The sequence below is a fragment of the Triturus cristatus genome, chromosome 11 (genome assembly GCF_964204655.1).
Source record: "Triturus cristatus chromosome 11, aTriCri1.1, whole genome shotgun sequence".
NCBI classification, from domain to species: domain Eukaryota; kingdom Metazoa; phylum Chordata; class Amphibia; order Caudata; family Salamandridae; genus Triturus; species Triturus cristatus.
Genome location: NC_140594.1, coordinates 111,412,766 through 111,440,592, shown reverse-complemented (window position 1 = coordinate 111,440,592; position 27,827 = coordinate 111,412,766). Strand labels below are relative to the sequence as shown.

Below are 27,827 nucleotides of genomic sequence, written 5' to 3'. Positions count from 1 at the left end.
CCGACTACCGGAATCTGAAGCGCAGCATCAGATGTGGAGGGCAAGTGTTCCTTTGCAAGGCTGTCTCTGGCATCTTGTAGATTCTGTAATACAGCACAGTGATCATCTACGTCAAAGGGTGCGGCTGACGCCGCCATGTCTAGACCATCAAGGTCCGGGACAAACATTTTTATGCCAAAGAGCATCTCGTATGGGGTTCGCCCACCCAGAGACCTTCTAGGGAGATTATTATGTGCACGTTGTACGTTATACAGATGGGCTAACCAGTTCCTGCCAGTGCCTAAAACCCTAGCTGTCAGGGATTGCTTTAAGTCACGGTTCATTCGCTCCACAACACTATTGCCGGTATGGAGATGAAAATTTGAGTTGGACCCCCAAAGATCTCATTGCTTCTTTGTACACCTTAGAGGTAAACGCAGGGCCCTGATCAGAATGAAGGGTACCACATGCAAAAATTCACACGCAAATCCCTGATGACAGTTCAGGCATCAGCACTCCTTTGTGGCCATACCCAAAGAAAATGTGTGCACGAATCCACCGCAACTAAGATGCACTTGTACGCAGTATCAGATGAGAAAGGACCGCAGTGATCTAGATAAACACACTCTAGTGGTTTATTAGATATGCACAACTGAGTTTGTGTTGGGCGCGCATCAGTCGAAGGTTTAATCTGCTGGCAAATGTCACAATCAAGAACATAGGTGCGAGTCTGTTTATACAACCCGCGCCACAAGTAACGCTGTTGTAAGAGTAACAGTAGCTGAAACGCCGGCATGGGCAGAGGCCATACCTTCATGAGCCGCTGTTATCAAGGAAGGTCTGCAGTCCGTGTTGGGAATCAATCTGTCACCAACGTCGTGAAATCTCACGTAAGGTATTTTATCAGGACTTAAATGATAAGAGTACCGAGAAGGGAAACCTCTAGGGTAATGACCTCCCTTCTCTGTTGCAGCAATAGCTGCCAAGATGTCATCATCAATCTTACTTTTGGATCGTGTAACTGCTGCCACTAGATATGTTGCCACTGCTGTTTTTGCTGCTTCGTCAGCTAAGCTGTTGCCGACAGCGTGGACGCCAACTCGTTGGTGCCCAAGAGTGTGAACAACATTCACGAGAGGCAGATTTTGTTTAAGTTCTGCCACCCGACCCCAAAGCATTTTATGCTTGATTGTGCTACCTTTGGAATCTCGATATTCATTCTGAGACCAAAAGAATAAATTGTCGTTAAAAGACTGAACACAGTAAAATGAGTCAGTCACTATAAGTAGTAACCCGAGGGTCAGCAAATTCCAGTGCAAGAACAAGAGCACGGAGCTCTGCCAACTGTGCGGTACAATCACCCAATGACTGCGTATGCGCGACATCAGACTTGAATTCTCCATTCACGAAAGTACCCGCCACAATTGCGCAGGCCGCTGAATAGGCATGCTTCGATTCCGTCGCCGGTTGCGCCGAACCGTCAGTATAAATGACACAATGGTAATCTTCAAGCGGGCGCAAAGACAGAGGAGCTGGATGAACTAATTCATACCGCAAGTACTCCTGAGTCTGCAACGAGGCATCAAAGATGTAGGTGACATCTGGCGATGTCAAAGAAGTAGCCCATTGTATCCAACGTGGATGCAAAGCTTTAGAATTAGGTACACTGGCTTTCTTCACTTCTTCTAGAGCAGGATATGGTGTAACCACCAACATGCGTTTCCCTTGCGACAGCGCTCGTTCTTTAAGAATCGCCATCTGCACCTCAATCAAAACTTTTTCAACCGTGGAAAGGTGCAGTTCAGCCGAAGTGTACAGGTGTGACTTGTAGGCAATGGGGACTGTGTCGCCCTCATTGAACGTCAAGTACGTGAAAACAACTGCGCCAGGCACAATTCTTATCACCAGGTTAGTGTGGTTATCACGTGTCAGTAAGTATTTAGAAGCAAGAAGATCAGCCTGCAAAGATTGCAAGATGGCTGAATGCTCTGGCAGCCAGCTCGATTTGGAAATATTAGGTTGTTCCAAGGCATATAGCGGCTTGATACGCTGGGCATGATTGGGAATGTAAGTACGTCCGAAATTCAGGAAACCCAGCAAAGACTGTAATTTTTTCAGCGTTGTCGGAGCACGCAAACATGCGCACTTCTCCAAGAAGTGAGGGGCTAATCCTCGACCTTCATCGTTGAGCTTGTAGCCCAAAAACAACACTGTATACTCTGCAATGTGGGACTTCGCAAAGTTGAACTTGTAACCGAAGTCCGCAAACATAACAATGATGCGATCAGTGCGACACAGATGCGGCCAAAATTCGTCGTCTGTGAGATAGATATCATCACCATACGAGTACGCATCAGGGTCAATGCTCTCCAACAGAGACAACAAGTGCCGCAAAGACGCCAGGGCTGTTTTTATAGCCCATGGCTAATCTCTTAAACTGTTTTTGTTTGCCGCCAGAAGTAAACGCCGTCCACTGACTACTAATAGAGGACAGGTTATGGCTGTAAAAGCCATTGGATAGGTCAAGTGGGGCCTTAAACCTTTTTCTCACAAGACTATCAACGAGGGCAGAACTGTGGGTATTCTGTACAGCACAAGTCCGACAATGAGAGTTCAAATGCCGGTAATCCAAAACTAGGTGGTACGACCCATCAGGTTTGGTTACAGTGAATAAAGGATTATTCATTGGTGACACACATGTTTCAATAACACCCTGATATTCCAATTGTTCAAGGATTTCCACGACGTGGGATCTAGCTTCGCGGCGCATGGGATATTGGGGCTGCGGCTGGGGCATTGACCGTAAAGGAATCTCATGGCTTGGCGACAACTTATCCCACCCAACCAGAGTACGGTACAAAGCCGGAGCAAGCACCTGAGCCCACTCTTCGGCAAACCTTTGTGCGTGCTCCTTTGGCACTGTGTGTGCAAAGGAAGGAAGGATCACCTCCTCCCCTCTAGGAGCATCCAAAATGAAATCCGGGGGCCAGTCCGCCTCTTCTAAGAGAATATCATAGGAAGAGGTCAGATTATCCCAAAAAATCCCTTGTATTGTACGTTGTAGGTCACCCACAATTAAGAGGACTATGTCATATAGTGTGTTGGGGGAGCCACTCTAGTATCAGCAGTTTCTACAGTTATGAACGTATCAGTTGCTGTCGCCTCCAGATATGGACGCAGTGATTGCTGCACTACTGTAACCTCCGCTGGGCAGTCGAGCAGCATTAGTGCCCATGTCAGGTTCCGAAGCTGCGTTCTCAATATCTGTGGCATACCTCACTGTTAGCGCAGCAACTTTCTTCTTCTGAAACGGGGGACGTTGACGTGCAAACTCGTCCTGCTTGCTTTTACCGTCAGGCTGACGGGGTTGCTCACGTCCTTGTTGGGCACCCCGACCTTTGCCACGTTCTCCGCCACCGGGCTGTGAGGCCGATGTTTCCTGTGAAGAACGAGGAGAACGTTGTTCAGTAACCTGAAATCTATCAGGTGACCTAATACTAGTGCGATCGTGCAAGTCATATGTGCGTTCACCAGTCGCCTGTACAGGTGACACAGGACCAGACCCCTGTTTCTGTTGCTGCTTTCCCTGTATCTTTGTTCTCCAATTCTGTTTAGGAAAAGTTGGACGATCGTCTTTGACAGACGAACCCCCCTTAGTTTGCTATTGTATGTCTGGAATGACAATAGTAGGCTTAATCCCTAAACTACTGCGGCCAATAGTTCTATAAGCGTCCGCAATAATTTTAGGTAATTCGAGGTTTATCGAGTTTGTCGACGAGGGCTAAACCATTCGCCACTTGAAAGTGTACTGCATCTCCCTTGAGGTTACCAAGGATGAGAGAGGCCACTACGTCGAACACACCGACAAGCCTCATTCCCAACTCGACTACCGCCTCCGGACCGTGTTGATCTTGAACACGCTTGATCACAGAGGGAAGTAAGGCCATAGAAAGGGTGCCAAAGCACTTAGAGTAGACCGCTACAAAAACTTTACCCAAGTTGTCACAATCGGACACCTCTGGGACTAAGTCCTTCTGCAACCTAATGGCGAGTATCCTGTGTTTCTCCACAGGAGTAGAGTGCGGAAATACTGCCTCCAGCTGGTCAAATTTCTCAGCAAGCCAATAAGGTAAATCGTCCTTATTCTGGGGGCGCTTGCCCATTACCGAATTAACCATGACAGGACTAATGACAATCCCGGCCAGGCCAGCTGGCTGTCCCGCAACAGGTGCCCCCACCTGCACGTTGTGTGAAACGTATTGCACCAAAGCCCTATACACTGTTATCAGGGCTGTATGTAGTGTCGTAAATAAAATATTACGCGCTCAACTTCTATATATCAATATGATCATGCATGAAGCAAGAGGCTGAGTCCGTGGTATCAGGTTCAAAAGGGCTTTATTCAAATAACTCGAGTTATAGGGAGAATAGTTCCATCACCACAAGGGATCAGGAAGGGTCTTCTCAGAATATTCTCAATATTCTCAAACTTTATTCACAGAGTACAGTATATATACATTGTAATAGTATACGTAAGCAGGAGTGCTTCAGGCGGAGCAAGAGAGAATGAGATAAGAGCATGTGGGTGTGTAAGTAGGCGTGAAGGTGGGCGTCCACTTGATGATAATAGGTAAGTGTCATAGGTGGGTGGATGCCTGGAGGGGGTTGCGTGATCAGCTGGAACTTTACTGGAACTTTGCCTTACTTGTGCTCAACTAGAGCATGACGTGTAACTGACGTGTGAAAGGGTTGCTATGCAACCGGGGAGTCTGGAAGTGAGGCCTTCAGTGTCAGGGCGACCAGCACATCTTGTATTATCTGATATCTAAAGTCTGGAGCAGGGACTGATTTGTGACCTAGGTTGCCCATCACCAAGAGCCAATGTGGCATCTATTTCTTCATTTACTGCTAAAGTCTTACATGGGGGCTATGGGCTTTTCACTGACGTGAGCTTTGCAATCGCACAAAAAGAAAGAGACAGAGAGGCTAGGCTTTCTCCTTTGCAGACGGGTCGTGTTTATTCCTCCTTCTCCAGGCAGGAATGTGGTTTCGGTAGGAGTAAGCAGATAACCGTGCTCAATACTGTCTCGGCACCTCGGACTGGGCCCCTTTGGCTGAGGCCCAAGTGTGCAAGGCCAAGGATACGCAGCTGCAGCTTTCAGAGCGTTCTGAGGCCTGAAACCTCTTTTCGGTTCTGGCTGAGCCACAATAATGGGCTTTCATGAAAATGCGGGAAAACATGATGCAAAACGTGTAGGCCTCAGTGCAGATTTGTCGTTTCTCTCATGGGAGACTGGATGATGGCAAGCCACGTTATAGCATAAGCATCATGATAGACAGGCCATGGAGGGGAAATACATAGGTTACATGCATGTGCACATGAGTGACGGGGAACACACGGGGACACATAGGCCTTACGATATTTTAATTTCCTCAGTAGGACACGCAACTCAGCCACCGTAGTCGTTAAATAACGAGGAAGAGGTGTAAATCCGGCCAGTACCAGCCAAGTCGCCCCTGGAATTAACAAAGGGCCCATTCGAACCGGAGTAACCGTATGGGGAAGGGCGCCATTAAACCAAATGCGATGCTGCCAAGCTGAAATGGGAATCTCCTGCGTCCTATATGGCGTATAATTTGCTGGGATCCGCGTGGGAGTATAGGAGTGAAACGTATTATCGTCCGCATTCACTGCCGGCATAGTCACCCAAGAGTAAAACAACTCGTAGGGATATGATGCATCGGCACTCACCACAAAAATAACAGCCATCACATCGTCCCGCACCCCAAACTGTCAAATGACGCCGCAGAGGTGTTCGGCTATGCGCTGCAATATCAACCGCCATAAGGACACAGAGAAGAAAAACAATATATATTATAGTAGCACAAGGGTTCAAAAATTCAAAAACCTTTTTAATTGACAAGCTTGATTGAACCTATTGCGACAATAGGTAGGTTAAAACCGTCACTCCCGCTATCCGGAAACAAGAGTGAGGGCGTCGTGGACTAATATAAGCACTACTAAGGCGTCTCAAATCAGAAGCCCAAACGTTAGGTCCGCCATGTTGCAGGGATTCTGCTCATGCACAGAACTATGCGCAGGAAACCAGGACCTCAGTGAATTGCGGTGTACCTAAAACTCACCTCAGTACCCAGAACCCCTATCCGACCAGCATCACTGTCTTATTCGCTCTTCATACCATATAGAAGCTACCAATAATTAGACAACCCAGAACATGAGACTTTAGAGTACTCTCAGGAATGGTGGGAATCAGAAATACCTGTTTGTTATTTTTCTCATATCAGTTCACAACCAGAGTAATCCGAGATACAGTAAAGTTTAAAATGTTTATTTTATAAACTACGTGTCCTAAGATGCAGTACTTTGGCTAACATAAGTAGACAAATGATTAAAATTAAAACCATCAGCATTGTTACAATACCATAGAAAATGAAGGGAGAAGGACTATGCTACTTACCAGTATGCATCTGTTCTTGGCATGTAGAGCTGCAGATCTACACACTTTTGCATAGATCGCCATCTGGTGTTGGGCCCGGATGTTTGCAGTTTGTTTTTCCTCTTGGAAAGTCTTTGGAAGTCACTAGGTCGGTGACTCCTTCCTTGGTCCGTATTGCGCATGGGCTTCGGCTCCATCCTCAGATTGTTTTTCGCCAACAGGGAAAGATGGAGCGTAGTAATAATAGTGAAGAAACCCATGTGTGTTATATCTAAATAAGATAGACTGGAACAGATACAGGTAGCCGGGTGGGCGTGTGTAGATCTGCAGCTCTACAAGCCAAGAACAGATGCATACTGGTAAGTAGCATATTCCGTTCGAGGCATATGAGCTGCAGATCACACACTTTTGCATAGACTATATAGCAGTTCCCAACCTTAGCGGCGACCACCGGTATCTGTTGCAGTGGTTTGAAATAATGTTTTTAGTACAGCCTGGCCCACACTAGCTTGTTGCTTGGTTTGCACATCTACACAGTAATGTTTAGTGAAAGTGTGCGGTGTTGACCGTGTAGCTGCTTTGCAGCTATCATCTAATGGGATGGTCCCTAGAAAAGCCATAGAAGCCCCTATCTTTCGTGTAGAGTGGGCTTTAGGGGGAACAGATAGCGTGCGTTTTGCCTTGTGGTAGCAAATTTGTATGCATTTTCTAATCCACCTAGCTATCCCTGATTTAGAGATGGGGTTGCCTGTATGTGGTGGAGAGAAAGAGACAAACAGATGTTTTGTCTTTCTGAAAGGTTGTGTTCTCTGGATATAGTAAAGTAAGGCCCTTTTAACATCCAGTGTGTGTAGAGCCCTTTCTGCAACAGTTTGAGGTCGCGAGAAAGAAAACGGAAATTCTACCGATTGGTTTAGATGAAAGGGGGGGAATGACTTTGGGTAGGAATTTTGGGTTGGTACGGAGGACAACCTTGTTTGGGTGCATTTGGAGAAAAGGTTATTGTATAGTAAGTCCTTGTATCTCACTGACCCTTCTAAGGAAAGTGATGGCTACAAGGAAAGCTGTTTTCCATGTGAGAAATTGCAGTTCACATTTACACAAAGGTTTGAAAGGCGGTCCCATTAGCCTTGTGAGAACTATATTTAAGTTCCACACAGGTGAGGGTGGTACTCTGGGGGGAATTATTCGTTTGAGGCCTTCCATGAAGGCTTTAATGGCAGGCACTCTGAAAAGTGATAGGTGCTGTCTGTTTTGTAGGTAAGCGGCAATTGCTGCGAGGTGTAGCCTAATGGATGTATATGCTAGGTTACACCTTTGTAGATGGAGTAAGTAGCATATGATGTGCTGTATAGATACGTCTAGAGGGTCGATTGTGTTATGGCAAAAAACAACAAATCTTTTCCACTTTGCAGCGTAGCAGGCTCTAGTAGTAGGGCGTCTAGCTTCTCTGATGACGTTCATACAGTCAGGGGGAAGGTTTAAGGTATCCGAATTCTAGGATCTCAGGAGCCAGATCGCAAGGTTGAGCTGAGCTGGATCCGGGTGCCTGATCTCTCCATGGCTCTGGGTTAGGAGGCATGGTGAGAGGTGTAGCTTTTGGTGTGGTACTACCGAGAGTTCCAGCAGCGTGGTGTACCACGGTTGTCTGGCCCATGTTGGAGCTACTAGGATCAGCATGAGGGAATGCTGTTGTAGCATTCGCACCACTAATGGAATTAGTGGGAGAGGTGGAAAGGCGTACGCAAATTTGCCTGACCAGTTCATCCATATCGCATTGCCTTTGGACAATGGGTGTGGGTATCTGGCGGCGAAGCTTGGGCATTTTTTGTTTTCGTGTGTGGCGAAGAGGTCTATGTGTGGATGCCCCCACATCTGAAAGAACGGGTGAAGAACCTGCGGGTGAAGTTCCCACTCGTGGATCTGCTGCGTCTGTCTGCTGAGCAGATCTGCCATGGTGTTTTGGAGTCCTGGGACATGTTGGGCTAGGAGAAAGATTTTGTGTGGAATTGCCCATCACCATATGCTCTGTGCTAGTTGAGAGAGCTGTGGAGAGTGTGTACCGCCTTGTTTTTGAATGTAGTACATGGCCGTCATGTTGTCTGTGCGAATAAGGACTGCCTTGCCTAAAATCTAACTCCAGATGGTTGATGTGGAGTAACTTTTGTTGTGGCGTCCATGTGCCCTGCACTGTGAAGTGTAGTAGATGAGCTCCCCAGACGGAGAGCGATGCGTCTGTTAGGATTATTTGTGGAACCGGATCCAGGAACGGTCGACCTCTGGAAAGATTTGTGGTGTTACACCACTGCAGAGAGCGATGGGTGCGAACGTCTACCATCACCAGATCTGTCAGTTGCCCCTGGGCCTGGTTCCATTGGCGCGCTAAGCACTCTTGGAGTGGGCGCATCTGGAGTCTTGCATGAGGCACTATGAAAATGCAAGAGGCCATCATCCCCATCAGTTGCCTAAACACTCTTGCTGGGAGAGTGTGTTGAGGTATGAATCTTTGACGCAAAGCCTGAATGCTTGCAATCCTGGCAGGATTGGGGTAGGCTATGGCTTTTGAGGTGTCTATGGTGGCACCGAGGTATTGCTTTGTGTGGGATGGTATTAGCTGGGACTTTTGGTGGTTCACTGTGAAACCTACCTGGTGAAGTAGTTGGATTGTAGTGGCGGTGTGATGTACACATTGGTTGTAGGACGTGGCTTTTATTAGCCAGTCGTCCAAATATGGGAAGACGTGAATGTGCTGTCTTCTGAGGTGTGCCGCCACTACCGCTAGGCACTTGGTGAATACCCTTGGTGCTGTTGTGACCCCGAATGGGAGCACCTTGAACTGGTAGTGATGCCCGTCCACTACAAATCTGAGGTACTTTCTGTGAGCATGGTGTACCGGAATGTGAAAGTATGCGTTTTTCAAGTCCAGTGTGGTGAGAAAGTCGTTCTGGGAGAAGAGCGGAAGTACCTGCTCAAGTGTTACCATGTGAAAATGGTCCGAATGTATGTATGTGTTTAGAGGCCTGAGATCTAAGATAGGTCGTAGAGTCTCGTCTCTTTTTGGGATCAGAAAATATAGGGAGTAGACCCCTAAATTTTGTTGACTGGCGGGGACTTGTTCTATCGCCTGTTTGTGTAGGAGGGAAATTACCTCCTGTTATAGTAACGTGGAATGTTCTTGTGACATTGGGTGTTGCCTGGGTGGAATGTTTGGGGGGGGTAGATGTCAGTTCTAGGCAGTATCCTGAACGAATAATTTGGGTCACCCATTTGTCTGAGGTGATGGTCTCCCAGGCGTGAAGGAAATTTTGTAGCCTGCCCCCGACCGGAGTGGGATGGTCTGGAGGGAGCAGGGGGAAGTCATTGGGTAGGCGGTGTGGCAGAGTGGGCGGTATTTGCTTTGCCTCTGCCTTTATTTTTATTGCCCCTATAGCCGCCTCTTTGATAACCCCTTGTGAAGGTGGATTGAGCAGGGGATTTGTAGTAAGTGGACGCGCTATCTGAGGAGTAGCCTCTGGCCGTGCCCCGAAAGGAAGAGCGGCGAAAGGAGCGCCTAGGAGGGTGTGACTGCAGGGCTCCCATAAATTTCGCCGTATCTGTGTCCTTCATCTTCGAGGGCCTCATCTACCTTTGGGCCGAATAGATGTTCTTGGTCAAATGGATGATTTAATATGGAGGCCTGTACCTCAGGTTTAAAGCCTGAAACTCTCAGCCAAGCATGGCGACGGAGGAGGAGGACGCTAGTGTTAATGGCCCCGGAGGCTGTGTCTGCTGCGTCTAAGGCACAGCGTATAGAGGTGTTAGTTATGGTCTTACCCTCTTGAATTAATTCATCGGCCCTATTTTTGTATTTTTCTGGGAGATGGTGCATGATGGTTTCTAGTTCATCATAATGCACTCTGTCGTATCTGGCCAATAGCGCTTGAGTGTTGGCGATACGCCATATATTGGCTGCCTGTGACGCAGTGCGCTTTCCCGACGCGTCCAGTAGCTTTGACTCTTTGTCAGGTGGTGGTGCTTCACCTGACGCCTGGGAGTTTGACCTCTTCCGTGCCGTGGAGACCACTAGGGAATCCAGTGGCGCTGGCCCTTTGATATAGGCAGGATCTGTGGGGGCAGCTTTATACTTTCTCTATGCGTGGGTTAATGACCCTAGCCCTGACTGGGTCTTTGAAAACCTCTGGCGCATGTTTTATTACCCCTTTGAGCATAGGTAGTATGGAAGTAGACCTATGTGCGGTATCAAAGGTGTCGAGGAGGAAATCTTCCTCTACCGGGTCAGTTTGTAGCTCTACCCCGTGATAATGTGCCGCCCTCTGAAGTAGGTGGTGAAAACCTAATGAGTCTTCTGGTGGAGATGGCCTGGATCGATAAAGGTCATCTTGTGGGACATCTGGAGTGTCTGGATTATTATAATTGTCCCATGGGACTGGGGATCCTGTAGGGGTGGGGTCTTGTAGCACATCCCCTGGATCGTAGTATGGGTCCCCCTGATCATCATGGTCTGGAGACTGGGTCGGAGAGCGATGAGGCAGGGGTGGAGAAGGCGGAGGGGGCAGAGGAGAGGGTGGAGGAGGTGGAGGAGGTGGGGAAGGCACTCTGAAAGGGGAGGTAGCACAGTCTTTCCTCTTTGGAGGTGGAGGCGGAGCCGGTTTGTCCAAATGTCTTTTTAGAAGAAAGTGCCAAATGTCCAGTTTTTGGATCCTTGATAAGGGTCTTTTGCAAGGGATCCGGTGTAAACAGTTCCTGAGACAATGTTTGTTCCGTCGGCGCCGAAGGTTTCGGGGCCGATGACTTTTTAGGCTTGTCCGTGCCGTGCTTTTTTGGAACCTTCGATTTTTTGGTCGGCGCCGAGGTAGGCTTCGGCGCGGGAGTGTCAGTGCCGAGGGCCTTATGGTGCTTGATAGGTACCGAAAGGCTGGGTTTTGACACCGAGGGCTTTGGTGCGGAGCTCGGTGTCGAGGTGGAGGCCGGTCTCTTTTTCGGTGCCGAAGTGTGTTTATCGGCACCGCTGGCAGGCTGGCTCGAGCCCGAGCCGCCGGAAGGATTATTAGGCTTCTTCACTGGGCCCGAAGGTGGGGTGTTCGAAGCAGTCTCTTTGGTCTTGCCTCGGTCCGGAGGCGAAGGCGTGACCGAAGCCTTTTTGGGTGTCGGCGCGGGTGTGGGAGGGGGTATAGTACTCACGACCCTCTGCGCCGGGGTGATGTCCTCCACATCCGAGTCGTCGGCTTCGGAAGCACTGACGAGGTCCTCTTCGGTGTGCTGCTGTCCCGGAGCTTCGACGTCGTCCACGAAGATGTCGACTGGAACGGAGGTAGAGGAGTGCGCCATGTTTCGTCTGGCCCGTCGATATCGAATAGTCTTTTTCGATCTGAAAGACTTGCAGGCGGGACAGTCTCGGGCCTCGTGCAGGGGAGAGGCAGAGGTTGCACACCTCATGAAGATCGGTGTGGGGGAATTTGGACCCACATCGAGGGCACTTCTTGAATGGAGTTCTTTCCATCAGCCGGGACCGGAGCTTGGATAGGCCCGAAGGCTGCAGTCGACAACTGGAATCGAAGATGTGTCGAAGAGAAGGTGATTGAGGAGATCAGGATCTGAACAATACCGCGATGAGCGATGATTCCGCTTCGATCGTCGAACTGGAAATGTTCGGAACCGGAGCGCGAAGTATTACATCCGAGCCCGATGGCGGAAAAAAACAATCTGAGGATGGAGCCGAAGCCCATGCGCAATAAGGACAAAGGGAGGAGTCACCGACTTCGTGACTTCCAAAGACTTTCCAAGAGGAAAAACAAACTGCAAACATCCGGGCCCAACACCAGATGGCGATCTATGCAAAAGTGTGTGATCTGCAGCTCATATGCCTTGAACATCATATTACAAATGATAGTGGAATACAACCACCCTCCCTTAGCTAGTATTATTAGACTAATAGAAGGTCTCTAGGTTTGAATGGGGAGCCCCATACCATAAAGATCAGCTTAGGTGAATCACATCACAGGATCGGTTTTGCTCTGCGCCTGGAAAAGTTATTCTCCAGAATGTGTGTCTAAGGCATGCAAACTGCAATATTAAAGGCACTCGACTTTCAGATATTTGCAGCTGTGTGCGTGTTATGCCTAGAGCGTGGGCCGCAACCTGAACTCAAAAGCATACATTGTTTGTTAGCCTAGACTGTTTCTGCACACAATGTTAAGAACAAGGTCGCAGTGCACGCCTAGGGATGTGAACAACAGACCGTTCTCGTGTGAAGAAAAGGCAGGCAAGCAGTTTTCAAATAATATCTATCTGCAGTGTCGAGTGCAAAAGCAGCAAAAGTGGCAAGATGGCGTTTCTAACAACTAAGACGCTTATGCTAACATAGCAATGTGTGCATCTAAAACTCCGCCTCCACTACAATACAAGACTACAAACCCTGAAACTGGATTAAAAACCATCTGAACAGGGGCCGTGGCATGGAAACATGGCCGCCAGGATGTGAGCTCTCGGCCAGCCCTAAAATATAATCCGGCTCAATCCTGTTGCACCACCGTAACCTGCTGCCTCTCCAAGACAAGAATGATGCTTCCACCTCCTGTAACCCTCCAGGGCCTGAAAAACTCCAGATGCACCATCTGCACAGGCCGCGGACAGGTGCTAGAGTGGTGACCGGTGGCCTGCCGGATTTGGGCCTGTGGCGTGCATCGGCCCTTCGCAAAACGCTGGGGGTGCCATCGATCTTGCTGAAAGGGGCAGATGCCTTAGACTTCGACTGACAAGGAGGGCGAGAGATTCCTGGCAGCCTGAAGACGTCAAGGCGCCACCTCCGTGACTCTGATTCCCTGAGGACTGGTCTGGCGACGTGGCCTGTGTCGGCACGTGGTAGACCTCCGACTCGGACAAGGACACCTGGGAGGACTGGTAAGCAGTGGATCGATTTGGCCGGAGGGGGCCCGACGCACGAGAGGGTGAGAGCAGCAATGCAGCTTTGGGGCGTTTCAGCGGCGCAATCTCTAGCTGATGCATACTTGGCCCTGTGGTGGAAAAGGTTGAGCCGCCTGAAGGGGCGCTGGCTGCACAGGACTTCGGCACACAGCGAACAGAATCTCCTGAGGGACTTGCTGGACCTGACTGCACGTGCCGTGCCCTGCACCGGGGGCTGGTTTGGGCCCAGCCCCGTACTGATTGGCATCTGCTGGAGTAGATAACTGGAGGGCACTGGGCCATCCCCTGGCCTGAGTGGATATCACCAGGGAGTCCCTGTAGGTGCCCTGTATACTCCTGGGGGTGAGGCTTGAAGCGGCGGGGTGGAGATGCACTCCAGCTCTTGCGAAGAGTGGGTTGCATAGCGAGACCGTAAGGTCGCTGGTCCCTAGGTGTTGCCCTGCAGCTGGGCGCGTTCATTCCCTCCCAGGTGACTTAGTAGCCCGTACGTGTGCATCGCCTCAACGGCACCTGCCCCTTCACCTCCCCTGGGCTGAGACGGCCCTGCATGCATGCTGCTCTGCAGCACTGGGTACCCCTCAGGAACAGAATCCATTGGCAGCCACAGTGGTACAGTGATAATCCGCCAAGAAGGTTGGTGCCCTGCCTCAGACGCTTGATCACATTCATCGGCTTGTGGATGCCCCTGCCTGGAGGGCATCCCCAGGGGAGCTACATTAAAGAAGCACACCAGAGTATACCCGGAAGCAGTGGACCAGGACCGTGGCAGGAGCTGTCAAATGGAGAGAGGCATCCTTGTGTCGATTTGAGGCCCCTGCTGTACGGGAGGCAGTGATCCCAGGTGGGCCCTGGTCTTGGACTGCAGCAGTGTCAGCACTGACCACAGTCAGTGTAGTGATCACTCTAGTCCTCTCCTGGTCGCGGCGAACAAGCATTGTGGGCAACGTGGTGCCGTCGCTCAGGTCCTCATTCCGAGCTCGATCAGGGGAGCTGGTCTCACTGGCTGGAGTAAGCCTTGGTCTTGGTACCTGGTGCCCTTGTACGCTAGCCAAAGGAGCACCCTGACTCATAGGAAAAGATAGACCGACGAGGGCCCACATGGCAACCATCACAGAAGACATCATACCACAGCCACACTCGCCTACCTAAAGAATAATGTGGCAAACGGTGCAAATGATACCAAAGATTTACAGGGAGGCGATTCGGAGCGGTCCTGATCAAAGCGATTGGCCACCATACAGAGGTGGTGCACTGCCCTCGGACATAAGGTCGAGCCGGTTCGACTCTCCCCAATGTGTTCCTCACTCAAATCGAATCTCTGGGCTGCATCTCCCCTAGATCTGTTCAATAACTTCCCACTAACCTCCAGAATCTTACAATAAGGCAAAGCCGCCGCCCCCTCTTCCGATCCTCGCTACTCTCCTACTCTTAGTGAATAACACACGTCACTCACAGCTCACCGGACACCCACCCCTATAGCCCGGTGACCACCCTGCTGAGCACGCCTAGCACTCCTCACTCTCCTCCTCTCAGAAACCCTGTCTCACGGTGGTCGAGCTCCGCCACCAGGCTTCCCGTTCATGCCAGCAGAACTAGTCCTGATCCACAGGTCCCCTTTCCGCAAGTACAACCCTCACTGATAGACCTTGAAACTTTGAACATCAGAGCATCCAACATAGCGCAGAGCATCCAAATAAATCCATTCTCAATTTGAGGAGAATCCTTCACCTTACTGAATATGCTATTGCGAATATCAAGCTCTCCCATAACTCCGCTTTTCCCCCCACTCATCAAGCCCTTCCTCCAACCCATGCCGCTGGCCAATAGACACCTTTGTCCTCGCAAGCATCCCACCTAAATCGGAGGACGAAACTCTAGCCCTCATCTGATCCTGTAAGACCATTCCTGACGCTCCCAGTCCTCCAGACAAGAAAGATGAATACTTAATTCATACGGTCTCAATCAACACGAATAGGTCAACAACACTCTATAACAGAGGAGTAAACAGCAACAACTTAGCGCAAGTATCCCTATCCTCCCCTACTTACAAGGCATGCCTCGACCCTCCACTCTCTTGCCTCCTACTTAACTGTCGATCAGCAGCGAAGCATACCTCCTACATTCGCCGCACTCATCCTGAGCCAAAAAATTGACATAGCTATCCTAACCGAATCATGGCTTAACGAATCGTCACCTTACCTAGATTTATTGGTCTCAACAAATTATAACATCGTAAGGCTTGACAGGCAAATAAAAAAAGGGGGAGGCATTGCTTGCATCTACTGCTCAGACCTCCTTGTTACAGAACTAGGCCTGGGCGGTGAACTTCGCTCTGTTCGCAGAGTTCTTTGCACTCCGTGGAGCTCGCAGAGTGCAGAAAACTCCGCTTCGCGGAGTATGGCGGAGTATTTGCCCCGCTCGCGAACGGTATGTTCAAGTTTGCAAACAGTAAGTTCGCGAGCGCAAGCTGACGCTCGGGTAGAAATTCTACCCGAGCAGCAGGAATACCAGCACAAACTGCAGTTCGCACTGCACTCCGCCACTCGCGGAACTGCGGAGATTTTTTGTAATTTCGCAGAGTTCCACATTGCAAAACTCCGCGAACTACGCCCAGGCCTATACAGAACTTTATGCCGACCCCACCGATTCCTGCGAATATCTCACACTCTCATAGTTAACAACGCTACCCAGTTGTGCAAACTGCATATCTTCTACCACTCCTCAGGCAAGAACAACACATTCATCGACTACCTCATGGAAATCATTACAGCCATGGTTCCCCCCCCCCCCCCCCCCCCCCACTCCAATGACATTTTCCTCTGGGACTTTAATCTGCACTGGAATTACCTCAATAACCCCCAGGTCAACGCCGAAGTCTTCCTTGCTGACCAATCACTATACTCAAGCCTGCACATTACCAACTCACACGAAAAGATCCACGCTGGATTGGATCATTGCTAAGGCAACGGCGGTCAGGCTTAACAATAGATCCATGCGACTGGTCAGACCACCACGCCATTACCTTCCTAATGCCTGGCATCCACAAGAAAAGGCCAGCGCAACCTGTGAAAACGAAACTCTGGCTCAGAGACACTAAGAGACTAGACCTCGAGAAGCTGGCTGCTCCTTGCGAGAATGACATCCACACCCACCCCCGCCCCATCTATCTAAGGTCAACGACCTTACAGAGCACTACAACTCAACTATGTCTGACATTATTGATGATCTTGCCCTGCTAACGCTAAAAAGATCCCAAATCTAGACAAAAAAAAACTGGTGCAATGCATCCCTCAACCATGAATGAATATAAAATTTATAAAGCGCTAACTTTGCCCAAGAGTGTCAAGGCGCTAACAGCAGAACAACATGCAAGCAGAAAAGGCACACTCAGACCAACATCTAAGGGAACAGCCAGGTCTTTAACACCTTTCAAAAAAGAGTACGTGATCGTTGTCCAGCAATTTCGTCAGGGAGAGAGTTCCACAATTTGGCTGCAGCAATTGAAAAGGATCTCCCGCCCCATCTCATCCTTTTAAACCTAGGAACCGTAAGAAGATGCTTACTTGCTGACCTGAGATTCTTAGTAGGGACATTGTGATGAAATAGGCCTGGGAACAGCACGGAAACCACTATCCTCCACATTGCAGAGGATGCTCTTCAAGCCCTTGACCAAGGCAAAATATGTCTCTTAATCCTACTGGATTTATCCTCGTCATTCGACTCAGGCAACCACAAGAAACTACTTAAACGCCTCAAACACAGGATGGGACTAGGAGCAACAGTCATTAAATGGTTTAGATCCTTCCTACGGAACCACTACCAGAGATTCTTAGTCAACAGTAATCTATCTAACCCTTCCCCGATAATCAGAGTCCCACAAGGCTCAATTCTGTCCCCAACCCTCTTCAATCTCTACCTCGAACCGTTAGCTGAAATACTCCATACCGCCAACATCTCCTTCCACATGTATGTCGATGATACTGAGATCTACATCAAGATCTCATCACTAAAGGAGATCAACTGTATGAATGAGGTTCTGAAGTGGACTGTTCAATGGTTCGCCAGCAACCAGCTCAAACTAAATGCACAAAAAAAAAAAAAAGGAGTTCCTTCTCATCTCGCCCCCTAAAAGTACTACTGACATTCTGGAATGGACTAATTCGATCACAACACTAAACTGCACACCAACCATGGTGGAATCTGCCTAATATCTCGGTATACTTCAGACCTAAAAGCCGCAGTTCAGGCTTTAGTTATCTCCAGAATTGAATACAGTTGATCAACCCCTTCTAGCCTTCCCAAGATCTCCACGGCTCCCCTTAAAGCTTGCCTCAACGCCGCAGCAAGACTCTTAACAGGGTCAGAAGAATCCAACCACATCTCACCGCACCTGAAGACGCTGAACTGGCTTTTTTTTTTTAAAGCCAGAATCCAACTCAAACTTGTCTGCATCATTCACAAAGCGCTGCACGTGAATTCCCCTGTATATCTTACCCAGAAAATCTTGGTATCAGGAGGAGCCAGAAGCTCCCGGTCTGCCAGAGACCTTGTGCTCCAGCCACCCCACTTCTGTAAGGAAAAAAAGTATAATCGTGACATCTCTAGGACGCACCAAGAATCGGTAACTCGCTGCAGTCCTCCATCAGAAGAATACCTTCTCTGTCAATTTATAAAAAGGAAGCTAAAACCTTCCTTTTGGGCAAGTTTCTCTCTTAAATTTCATTCATTGCGCTCACCGCTCTGTGGCATTGCTTTTTGTTTTCTGCAACTTTCTGGTCTGCTTTGTTGCTCTCCTATGGGCGGGCCGATACAGTAGGGTGGCTCTGATGACACTGACTAAAAGAGTCACCTTGAACATGTCGCCCGATGGCTAGACCGGGTGAGAACTAGAAAAAAACGGTAGAGACAGCAGAATGTTTAATGGAGCTATTGATGGAGGGTGCAGGGATTTCGAAGGAACTTTCGTATATAGTCCGACATATCGCCTTAATCTGGCATCGATTTGTTCAGGCTGTTTTGAAACAGGGCCCATTCCACAGGGACTTGTAGTATGGACATTAAAACTGATCAGGCAGATAATGGACAATATGTACTTTCAAGGGTGGCAGGGAGGGAGGGTGCACTTACTTTGGGGATTTGTACCCTTGAGAGACTTTTATCTCCATTGAGGAGGCCCGCCAAAAAGTCGCACTCTGCCCTGTTAAATTCTTGCACCATGCTGGCCGAAATACCCAAGGTTATCTGGCCAACTTACCCTGCAGTGGCCATCCCTTCGCATAAGCTTGGGTTCTTAGTAAACTGCGGTTCGGGTTGCCACCTAATAGCACTGCTGTACAGGGCTATTCGTGCTGACGCAGCTGGGACGTCGCCTCAGGCGTTCACAGCATTAGACACCCTGTTGGACAAAGGGACTGGACGTGGGTTAGATAACTAACCCACTCAGTCTCATGTAACGCCCGCTTTAAGCTGATATACTACAACTTCCTTCATAGGACTTGCCTTAACCCAAAGGACATGTGTCGCATGACCCCGACCCACACGGATAGTTGTCCTCGCAACGGCATCTGTGGGGCTGACTTTCTGCATTTAGCATGGCAATGCAGTCTGGTTCAAGACGTCTGAATACAGGTAGTCACTGACATAACAAGGACCACGCATTTGAACATAGTCCTTTTCCCTCCGTGTTATCTCCTAGGCTAAGTTAAATGGCCAAAAGGTAGGAAGATGCAATATACATTTTTACAACTAGTGTTATTGGCCAGACGAAGAATCGCTATCACTTGGATGGGACAAAGGGCACCCGAGATAGTGCACTGGCATAAACATGTACTGCAGTGGTCTTTGAAGGAGGGAACCCACAAGAAGCTCAACAGAGGAGACGATAAGGTGACGGATGACCTGTCAGACTGGGAGACGTAAGTGTCCTATATCCGGAAACGGACACTACCTCAACGGATAGCGACATCACTGATGCTGTGGTATGTGGCATTCATGCAGAGTGAGCATTGTTTTTCCCTGTGGGGTACTGTGTGCCCAGTTTACTCAGAATAGTTTGTTGAAAAGCTAGATTGAACAGTGTGCACTTCGTTTTCCACCATAAGCACCACTGATTACTGAATTTTTCCTCTACATTGTTCTTCAAAACAAAAAAAGAAAGGTTTAAAAAAAAAAACACAATTGTGAACAAGGAATAATTATTATGTTCACTTCACTAAACTTCAAATTACCTTATGTGCAATTGGAATACATATAATTATACCTGACATCACTGTACCTATTGCGAATCCTTTGGAAGTTGCAGCATACTAACGTATGCTTTGAAACCACTAAGAGGGGTAGGGGGGGGGGGGGGGGGGGTGTTACCAAGGTTCTCTAGGGATACACATGTACACACATCAAGTAAATATCTTCAGTTGCACAGAAGATGATCAAGTATATTATGTGGATAAGCAGGATTTTGTGGCACTAACACTAGTATCCTCACAAGCGGTGATAAAGTGTTTGCAAAGCCTGTGAGACTGTCACCATACCTGTGTCCCAGATGATCAAGCAGGAGGTATTCTACCACGTACCCATACCGGACTGTAAATGTTCAGAGCATGCTTTGTGGACACAAAACAGTGAATTCTTCAACACTTTGACCAAATGTAAAATTATACAAAAATGAAAGGGTATCATGGGTGCAACAGATAGGGGAACTGAGAAGCAAAATGGACCAACAGAACAGCCCATTTTTGAAGACAACAGGCATATAACGCTGCCTCTGGCGTAAAAATTAGAGCAATGATGAGAGAATTCTTACAATGAACATGAAGGGTATCCCATACGTCTCTAACAGACTAGAAACATTAAATACACACCACCATCAAGACCAGAGGAAACAGAATGATCAAAAAAAGTGAACAAAATATATTCTTAATAGGAGAAAGCAGTTAGTTATCTGCACTATGAATGGACGTAAATGTCAAATGCAAATAGAGGAAATCAAATTGCGTTTTTTAAAGCATAATGATCACAATGAACACAAACACTGCCATCTAAACTCATGATAGAAAATTTGACTATAACACCAACACTTACCACCAACTGATGCCTGTGACTTCTTGTTGTCTGTAATATAAACACATACCCATCAGAAAGTGACATTGCTATTTGTGATGCAAATATGAAGCAGAGAAAAAAGTGCATGTCATTTTGGAAAGTCCAATATAGGACCATAACACCAAGACCAACTCTTAATTCCTGCAACGTACGATTTTTTTTTTAAACCCCAGATCTCATCAATTCTTGGGACTTAGTTTACCACAGTATACCTCAATGCTCTCTGGAACACATCTAGGAAGTGGTGGTGATGGGGTATGGTAGAAGTATGAAGTCTTAACCTGAGAAAACCTACGAAATTCTTGCAACTGATGGAAAATGGGAGCTGGCGAATGGTCATTCCTGTTCCTCTCCATTGAATGTATATAGCGCACACTACCACTGATTAAGGCGCCGAATCGCTTTATTGCGGCCAGCATGCTGTTCCAGAACCCAAGGTTAAAGTTAGTTCAGTGTTACTGGTTACTGTTAGTCGTTGGGATTAGTCTTGTGTGCTTGAAGCAAACTATCAATCAATCAAAGCAAACTATTTATTGCAGTCATTTCAGTTTCTATGATGGACTAAAGGAATAGTGGTTTGCTGCAATCACTTGGGGGGTTGAGTTCAAGGACATGGTTGTTGGGATTAATACAGGAGTTAGGGGAAATTAGGTACTGTTAGGTTGCATAGGTATGACTTTCAGTGGAAGGAGGAGAGAATGTGATCTTCTACATGAGTTGTGTCTCAGTAGGTTATGCTCAGAGTGGAGGCATGTGGAGGGGAAGTTTTAATTAAAGGACAGTTATGTAATGCCAGATTTAAGGAACGTAGTGATTATTTCTGAGACAGCATGCAGTGTGAGGATGCAAGAATGTAGAAACAAAATCACATTATTTACTTGTGAAGACCATACTATATTAGGAATTTTGATCGGTACTAGAATCAGGTAAACCATCTCTCCATTGCTGAAATATGGTTAGAGCACGGATCCAGCCAGGTCAGTTGATCAGCTGAAGGGTTGAGTGAAAAAATAATTGCTGGAAGCATAGGTCAAGAAAATACATATGAAATAATATACACATTGAAAAAGATTCTGGCATTTATACTCCGGTTTAACTCTAAGTACCAATTATGCAGCAGAGTGGGATACATTTAAATGCCTCTGGTTTGCACTGGCACTAGATGAAAAGTGAGGACAGCTTAGCAAACAGTGGAAGAGTATTGCCTGCATTCCAGAGGCTTGAGGGCACGGGATGCAAACACTGGTGTAAGTGAGGAGCTAATGAAAGGGCGCCCTCTACAAATTCAATCAACAATTTTGTTAGCAAAAGGCTGCCGATTAGACTTCCTGAAGCACTGCCCTGGTTAGGTCATGGATAGACAGGGTTTGAGCTGTGCTGTCTCTTCGAGACATGTTGTATATACTCTGTGGGCCCATAGGCTTCCTATTTGCTGGATCCATAGTCGCTCTCCTATTCTTTCTCCTGATTTGCCCATGGCACGCATTTGTAATGCCTCTTCTTGTGATTAGCTCTCTCCGAGAGAAGGGACCAAGTACTATATAAATACACTGGTCACCATTTTAACACCGGTTCGGAAACTACTTTCTTCTTACTTTAAGGGCTGCCCTCAGGAGCGCACATGTTTTTACTAGCTCTGAGGGCAGTTTCAGTAAACCGGGCTGTAAATCATGTTAACTTGTCCGCTTTCCCTGCTCTTGGTTATAGTGTCCGTCCCTTGCTCTCCCATCACGGCCACACTGTTGTATGCTTGCTCTCTCCTCTTCAGTCAAGGAACGCATACGGCGACTTTGGGCTTTAAAGAACATGAAAGGGAGAGATGGCGAGTGAGGGGACAGCTGTTGTGAAAGGACAGGGGGAAGGCGACGGGGGTGAGGGGTCAAATGTAAGAGAGATGTGAGCAGGAGGAGGGCGAGTGAGGAACAAATGCTACTGAAACCAAAAGAGGAATACATAATACAAGGTTAGAAAGAGTGGTCATGAGTGAGGAAGGAAGAGATGAAGTATCGTCCAAGAGACGCCAGGTATGGGCGTATATATACAGATTGTGGAAAGGAACAAACAACCTGGCTGTCAATTTTTGTACCGTTATTTATTTAGGCGGATAAAATCCAAGACTGTTTAGTTCTTATGCTTTCAGTGTATGGCTCACATTTACCATATTTAACATTTTTTGTAGACATTTAGCTCATGTCTGAGTACAATACATTTCAGATACACAACACACAAAATCCATAAAAGTGCGTAGTGAAAATAAACTAGTGCGACAATACAATTGTGCAATCACAAATCATCTGCAATACTGATGAACATAATTTAGAAAATTCAAAAAAATTACACCAGCAGTATACAAGTATAAAAAACTACTGATACTAAGCAATTCCAAAAGGCCCTATAGCTAGGCACGATTAAGGGAACTGCAGCCACACGGGGAAAGGTGCTACTCAGTGGGGTGCATTTAACATTGTACGCCCTCTCCAGAGGTCCAGAATTTTCTGAATGCCCTTTGTGACAGAAGGTGGAAATTGCCCACGCGTTTCCAATCCCGAGGGTTATTCACAGGATTTTCATCAGGGCTAAAGCACAGTGTAACCTGAAGTTGGAATTACTGCACTTGTCGCGCTTTTGTCGGGGATCAGATGTCTTGGTTTTCAGGACGATTATATCAGCAAGAGGCGACTGGAAGGATAGTTTTTCAAGTTGTGCTCGCCGTTCAATTGGATTCAATAAAGATGTCTCTAACGCTGGTCCACTACCACGCTAATTGTAAGCGTGTGCACTCATAGCCGGCATTGATTAGGAGCAGCGTGTTTCAACTACACACGCCGTATCTTTGAAGATTATTTCTGGGGCCGATGTCTACAGCAATCCTCCCGCTGTAAGGTTACGTCGATTTTGTGCAGCCCTGGCAATGAATTCCCCCCATCACCATCATCGTCATCATGGTGAAATGGGGGAGAACCGTGAGGTGTGATTCGCAAAGGATTAGAAGTTGGAGAAGTAGGAGGTGGAGGGGATGATGGCGGTGGATGAAAAGGCCTGGTAGCAACAGATTTCCTTTTTAAAGGGATCTTGTGAAGAGTGTCCTCATCAGGAAGCTTATGTTTCTGAGGCAGCTTGGTATGAATATGACCAGTCTCAGGGTTAATGTATAGTCTCTTTTCCTTGGGATCGGTTTTCGGTGGAACAATGTCTAAATTTGGATCCGAAGTAACCTCTTTAGGCGCGGACGGTGCCGGCACTTTAGGTGCCGGCGTGTGCGGGCCTCTCCATATGGAAGATTTCGGCTCCAAAGGCTGCTTGGCTTTCGGCATGAAGGATTTTGGCTCAGAGCCTTATTTCTGTTTGGAACCGGAGGGCTTTGGTTCAGACGAGGACTTATGCAAACTCTGTACAGAGCTGGAAGGCGTGATTGGCTGTTTTGGAGCCGGGCCTGGAGGCGGGGCGTCGGGACCGTAGTCTCAGTGCCGACCTTGGCCAGAAGGCAGAGGTTGTGCCGAAACCTTGTGCTTTTTGGGAGCGATTTGAAGGGGCAAGGAGTCTTCCGTACTTCCGTCGCCTTTTCCCTGCTGCAGTTCTTCTGTATAGAGGTCTATCTCGAGCTCCGAGTAGGAGTAATGCACTGAGAAGGCTTCTTCCTCCTCTGCTGCTGATGCCTAAATGTCTTCTTGGACGGAATCTTCACCTTCGATGCTCTGACGCTGCATCTCTTGACGTCGATGCAGACGATCGCAAAGTGCTTTCTTCGAGCGAAACGATCTGCAAGCATCTCAGTCTGCTTCCTTGTGCTCCGGTGACCAGCACAGGATACACACCCTGTGAGAATCAGTGCACGGGTACTTCACGCGGCACTGAGGGCAGAATTTGAACGGTTTCCGTTCCACTTGACAGAGAGCTGCTCCAACGCGATTAGGCCCGACGGTCCTTCCACAAAGCTTTCCTATCGAAAAGTAGATTCCGTTGACCGAAACGATATGCAGAGGAGTGGGAAACGCGTACAAAACCATACAGTCGAGGGTAGGGAGGATTGTGCGTCGAGAGGAACCCAAAGAACAGTTTTCAGCGCAGTAATACACGTTCGAACCCGATGGCGGAAAAAAACAATCTAACAATGCAGTCGATGACCATGCGCACTATCACCGAAAGGGGGAGTCACATTACCTCGTGACTAGGAAAGACTTCTTTGAAGAAAAACAACTTGAAAAAATCCAGACCCAACAATAGATGGCACGAGTATACAAAGCATGTGTATCTACAGCACACATACCTTGAACACAGTGGAGGAGTGTGGCTCAATGGTTAGAGCGGCAGACCCTGAAGCAGAGTTCTGGCCAGGGACCAGGGTTCGATTCCCGCCTCGGCGGGGCTCGGGCTCAATTTCCTCGGACCTGTCTATTCTCGCCTCGGTGCCTATTCTAATCACGGGCCCCACGCTGCAACTCTGGGCAATAGCTTGCTTAGCCTCCACACCGGCCCCAACAGCGCTAAGGATGCCTGGCTTCACCCTGGGGGTGCCCAGGAGTGGACACTTCACAGGGAAAGCCAGGAGGGGTTCCACAGCGGTATGAGTATCAGCGCCAGGAAACCGCAAAGGCCACACCGCAAGGTGGCCGTCTGGTGACAGTGCGCTCTATAAGTACCTTGACATTTACATTTACATTTTCTCCAGAACCGGTTACTCATTCCTCATCTTCTGTGCTGTTATGTAGGTTGTGCTACTCCAGTAAAAGATAGCAGAGGTTGCATTCACAGAGTACAGAAGATCATACCAGTCAGATTGCACAATAAGTAATTTCTTTTTGCTTTGCTACTGATAACGCTGATTTCCCCCAAAGCACACAACGGCACATAGTGGGGACGGACGGGGTTGGTGTATTTTAAGACGTCCCAGCATTCATCAAGCTATAGGATTTCATATCAATGGGAACATATTGGATGGCGTGGTCTTGGCACCAGATGTTTTCTGTCCATCTTTTCTGGGTGTTTGCTACTGTGCACCACGTTGCACAGTTTATGTGGGCTGCTTCAAGCAGTGTGTGATTGATGTTAGTCACTGGCACTCACAGAGGCTGCAGGGCAGAGAACTGCGAATGGCAAAAAAAACAAGCATTTGCAATGGAATAGGTCTCGCATTAGGAAAGTTTGAGCTATTAATATTGTAAATGCCAAATTTTGTAATTGTGTTGGTTTTGAAAATAGCTAAATTAATAGCTTTGTCATTTACAATTCCAACAGTTTTAACTTTCGCACCAAATACATAGCACCGACAAACATTGACCGAAAACAAAAATAAATGCTTACAATGCGTTTTGGAAACGTTTTGTTCCTGTAACGTTTGTTACTTTTTTTTTTAAAGTGAAAATGCACCTACTGAAATCGTACAAAATAGGGGGCAGTGTGTAAGAGGGCAGTGTGTGAGGGAGCAGTGTGTGAGGGGGCATTGTATGAGGGCAAAGTGTGAGTGTGTAAGGGTGTGGGCTGTGTGTGTGTGGGGTGTAAGGGTGCAGTATATGTGGCCTAAAGTAGTGTAAGTGGGTAATGTGTGAGGGGGCATTGTATGAGGGCAAAGTGTGAGTGTGTAAGGGTGTGGGCTGTGTGTGTGGGGTGTAAGGGTGCAGTATATGTGGCCTAAAGTAGTGTAAGTGGGTAATGTGTGAGGGTGCAGAGCGTGAGGGGGTGCAGAGAGTGTGAGGGGGGTGCAGAGCGTGTGAGGGGGTGCAGAGCGTGAGGGGGGTGCAGAGCGTGTGAGGGGGTGCAGAGCGTGAGGGGGGTGCAGAGCGTGTGAGGGGGTGCAGAGCGTGTGAGGGGGTGCAGAGCGTGTGAGGGGGTGCGCAGCGTGAGGGGGTGCAGAGCGTGAGGGGGTGCGCAGCGTGAGGGGGTGCGCAGCGTGAGGGGGTGCGCAGCGTGAGGGGGTGCAGAGCGTGAGGGGGTGCAGAGCGTGAGGGGGTGCAGAGCGTGAGGGGGTGCAGAGCGTGAGGGGGTGCAGAGCGTGAGGGGGTGCAGAGCGTGAGGGGGCAGCGTGAGGGGGCAGCGTGAGGGGGCAGCGTGAGGGGGCAGCGTGAGGGGGCAGCGTGAGGGGGCAGCGTGAGGGGGCAGCGTGAGGGGGCAGCGTGAGGGGGCAGCGTGAGGGGGCAGCGTGAGGGGGCAGCGTGAGGGGGCAGCGTGAGGGGGCAGCGTGAGGGGGCAGCGTGAGGGGGCAGCGTGAGGGGGCAGCGTGAGGGGGCAGCGTGAGGGGGCAGCGTGAGGGGGCAGCGTGAGGGGGCAGCGTGAGGGGGCAGCGTGAGGGGGCAGCGTGAGGGGGCAGCGTGAGGGGGCAGCGTGAGGGGGCAGCGTGAGGGGGCAGCGTGAGGGGGCAGCGTGAGGGGGCAGCGTGAGGGGGCAGCGTGAGGGGGCAGCGTGAGGGGGCAGCGTGAGGGGGCAGCGTGAGGGGGCAGCGTGAGGGGGCAGCGTGAGGGGGCAGCGTGAGGGGGCAGCGTGAGGGGGCAGCGTGAGGGGGCAGCGTGAGGGGGCAGCGTGAGGGGGCAGCGTGAGGGGGCAGCGTGAGGGGGCAGCGTGAGGGGGCAGCGTGAGGGGGCAGCGTGAGGGGGCAGCGTGAGGGGGCAGCGTGAGGGGGCAGCGTGAGGGGGCAGCGTGAGGGGGCAGCGTGAGGGGGCAGCGTGAGGGGGCAGCGTGAGGGGGCAGCGTGAGGGGGCAGCGTGAGGGGGCAGCGTGAGGGGGCAGCGTGAGGGGGCAGCGTGAGAGGGGGGCAGTATGTGTGGTCTGTGTGAGGGGGGGGCAGTGTGTGGTCTGTGTGAGAGGGGGGCAGTGTGTGGTCTGTGTGAGAGGGGGGCAGTGTGTGGTCTGTGTGAGAGGGGGGCAGTGTGTGGTCTGTGTGAGAGGGGGGCAGTGTGTGGTCTGTGTGAGAGGGGGGCAGTGTGTGTTCTGTGTGAGAGGGGGCAGTGTGTGGTCTGTGTGAGAGGGGGCAGTGTGTGTGGTCTGCGTGAGAGGGGGGCAGTGTGTGTGGTCTGCGTGAGAGGGGCCAGTGTATGTAAAGGACCAGTTGCAGGCGACTTGCGAGGGCAGACCTCAAGACACAGCGAGGCACAACAGAATAAAAGTGCTGTTAGTGAAGAGAGTAATCTTCATCAGAATGTAAGCAGGAAAGCAAAGAATGAAAGTCATACAAAAACATACGTGTTTAGGTGCGTAAAGTAAAATAATGAAACACAATCAAAAGTAAATAAATATAAGAGATGAATGCAAAGCACAGAGGCAGGAGGTCAAGTAGTAAGTCACACAGAGCCGAGATTCCTGAAAAGTTGCGAGAAAGAGAAGGCAGGGAGGAACTACACGGAAGGGGAGAGACGCGTGGACGGAGAGGAGCCT

The 27,827-nt window shown here is 49.1% G+C and overlaps 1 protein-coding gene across 2 annotated transcripts in view; it reads right to left on the bottom strand.

Annotated features, from left to right (window-relative positions):
- MED15 (mediator complex subunit 15) overlaps positions 1 to 27,827 on the bottom strand; it is a 723,364-nt gene that overhangs the window by 617,471 nt on the left and 78,066 nt on the right. For both annotated transcript variants that reach the window (XM_085634093.1, XM_085634094.1), the window contains exon 4: positions 20,442 to 20,471. In XM_085634093.1, coding sequence (XP_085490219.1) covers positions 20,442 to 20,471 — 30 coding nt within the window. The remainder of the gene's footprint in view (positions 1 to 20,441; positions 20,472 to 27,827) is intronic.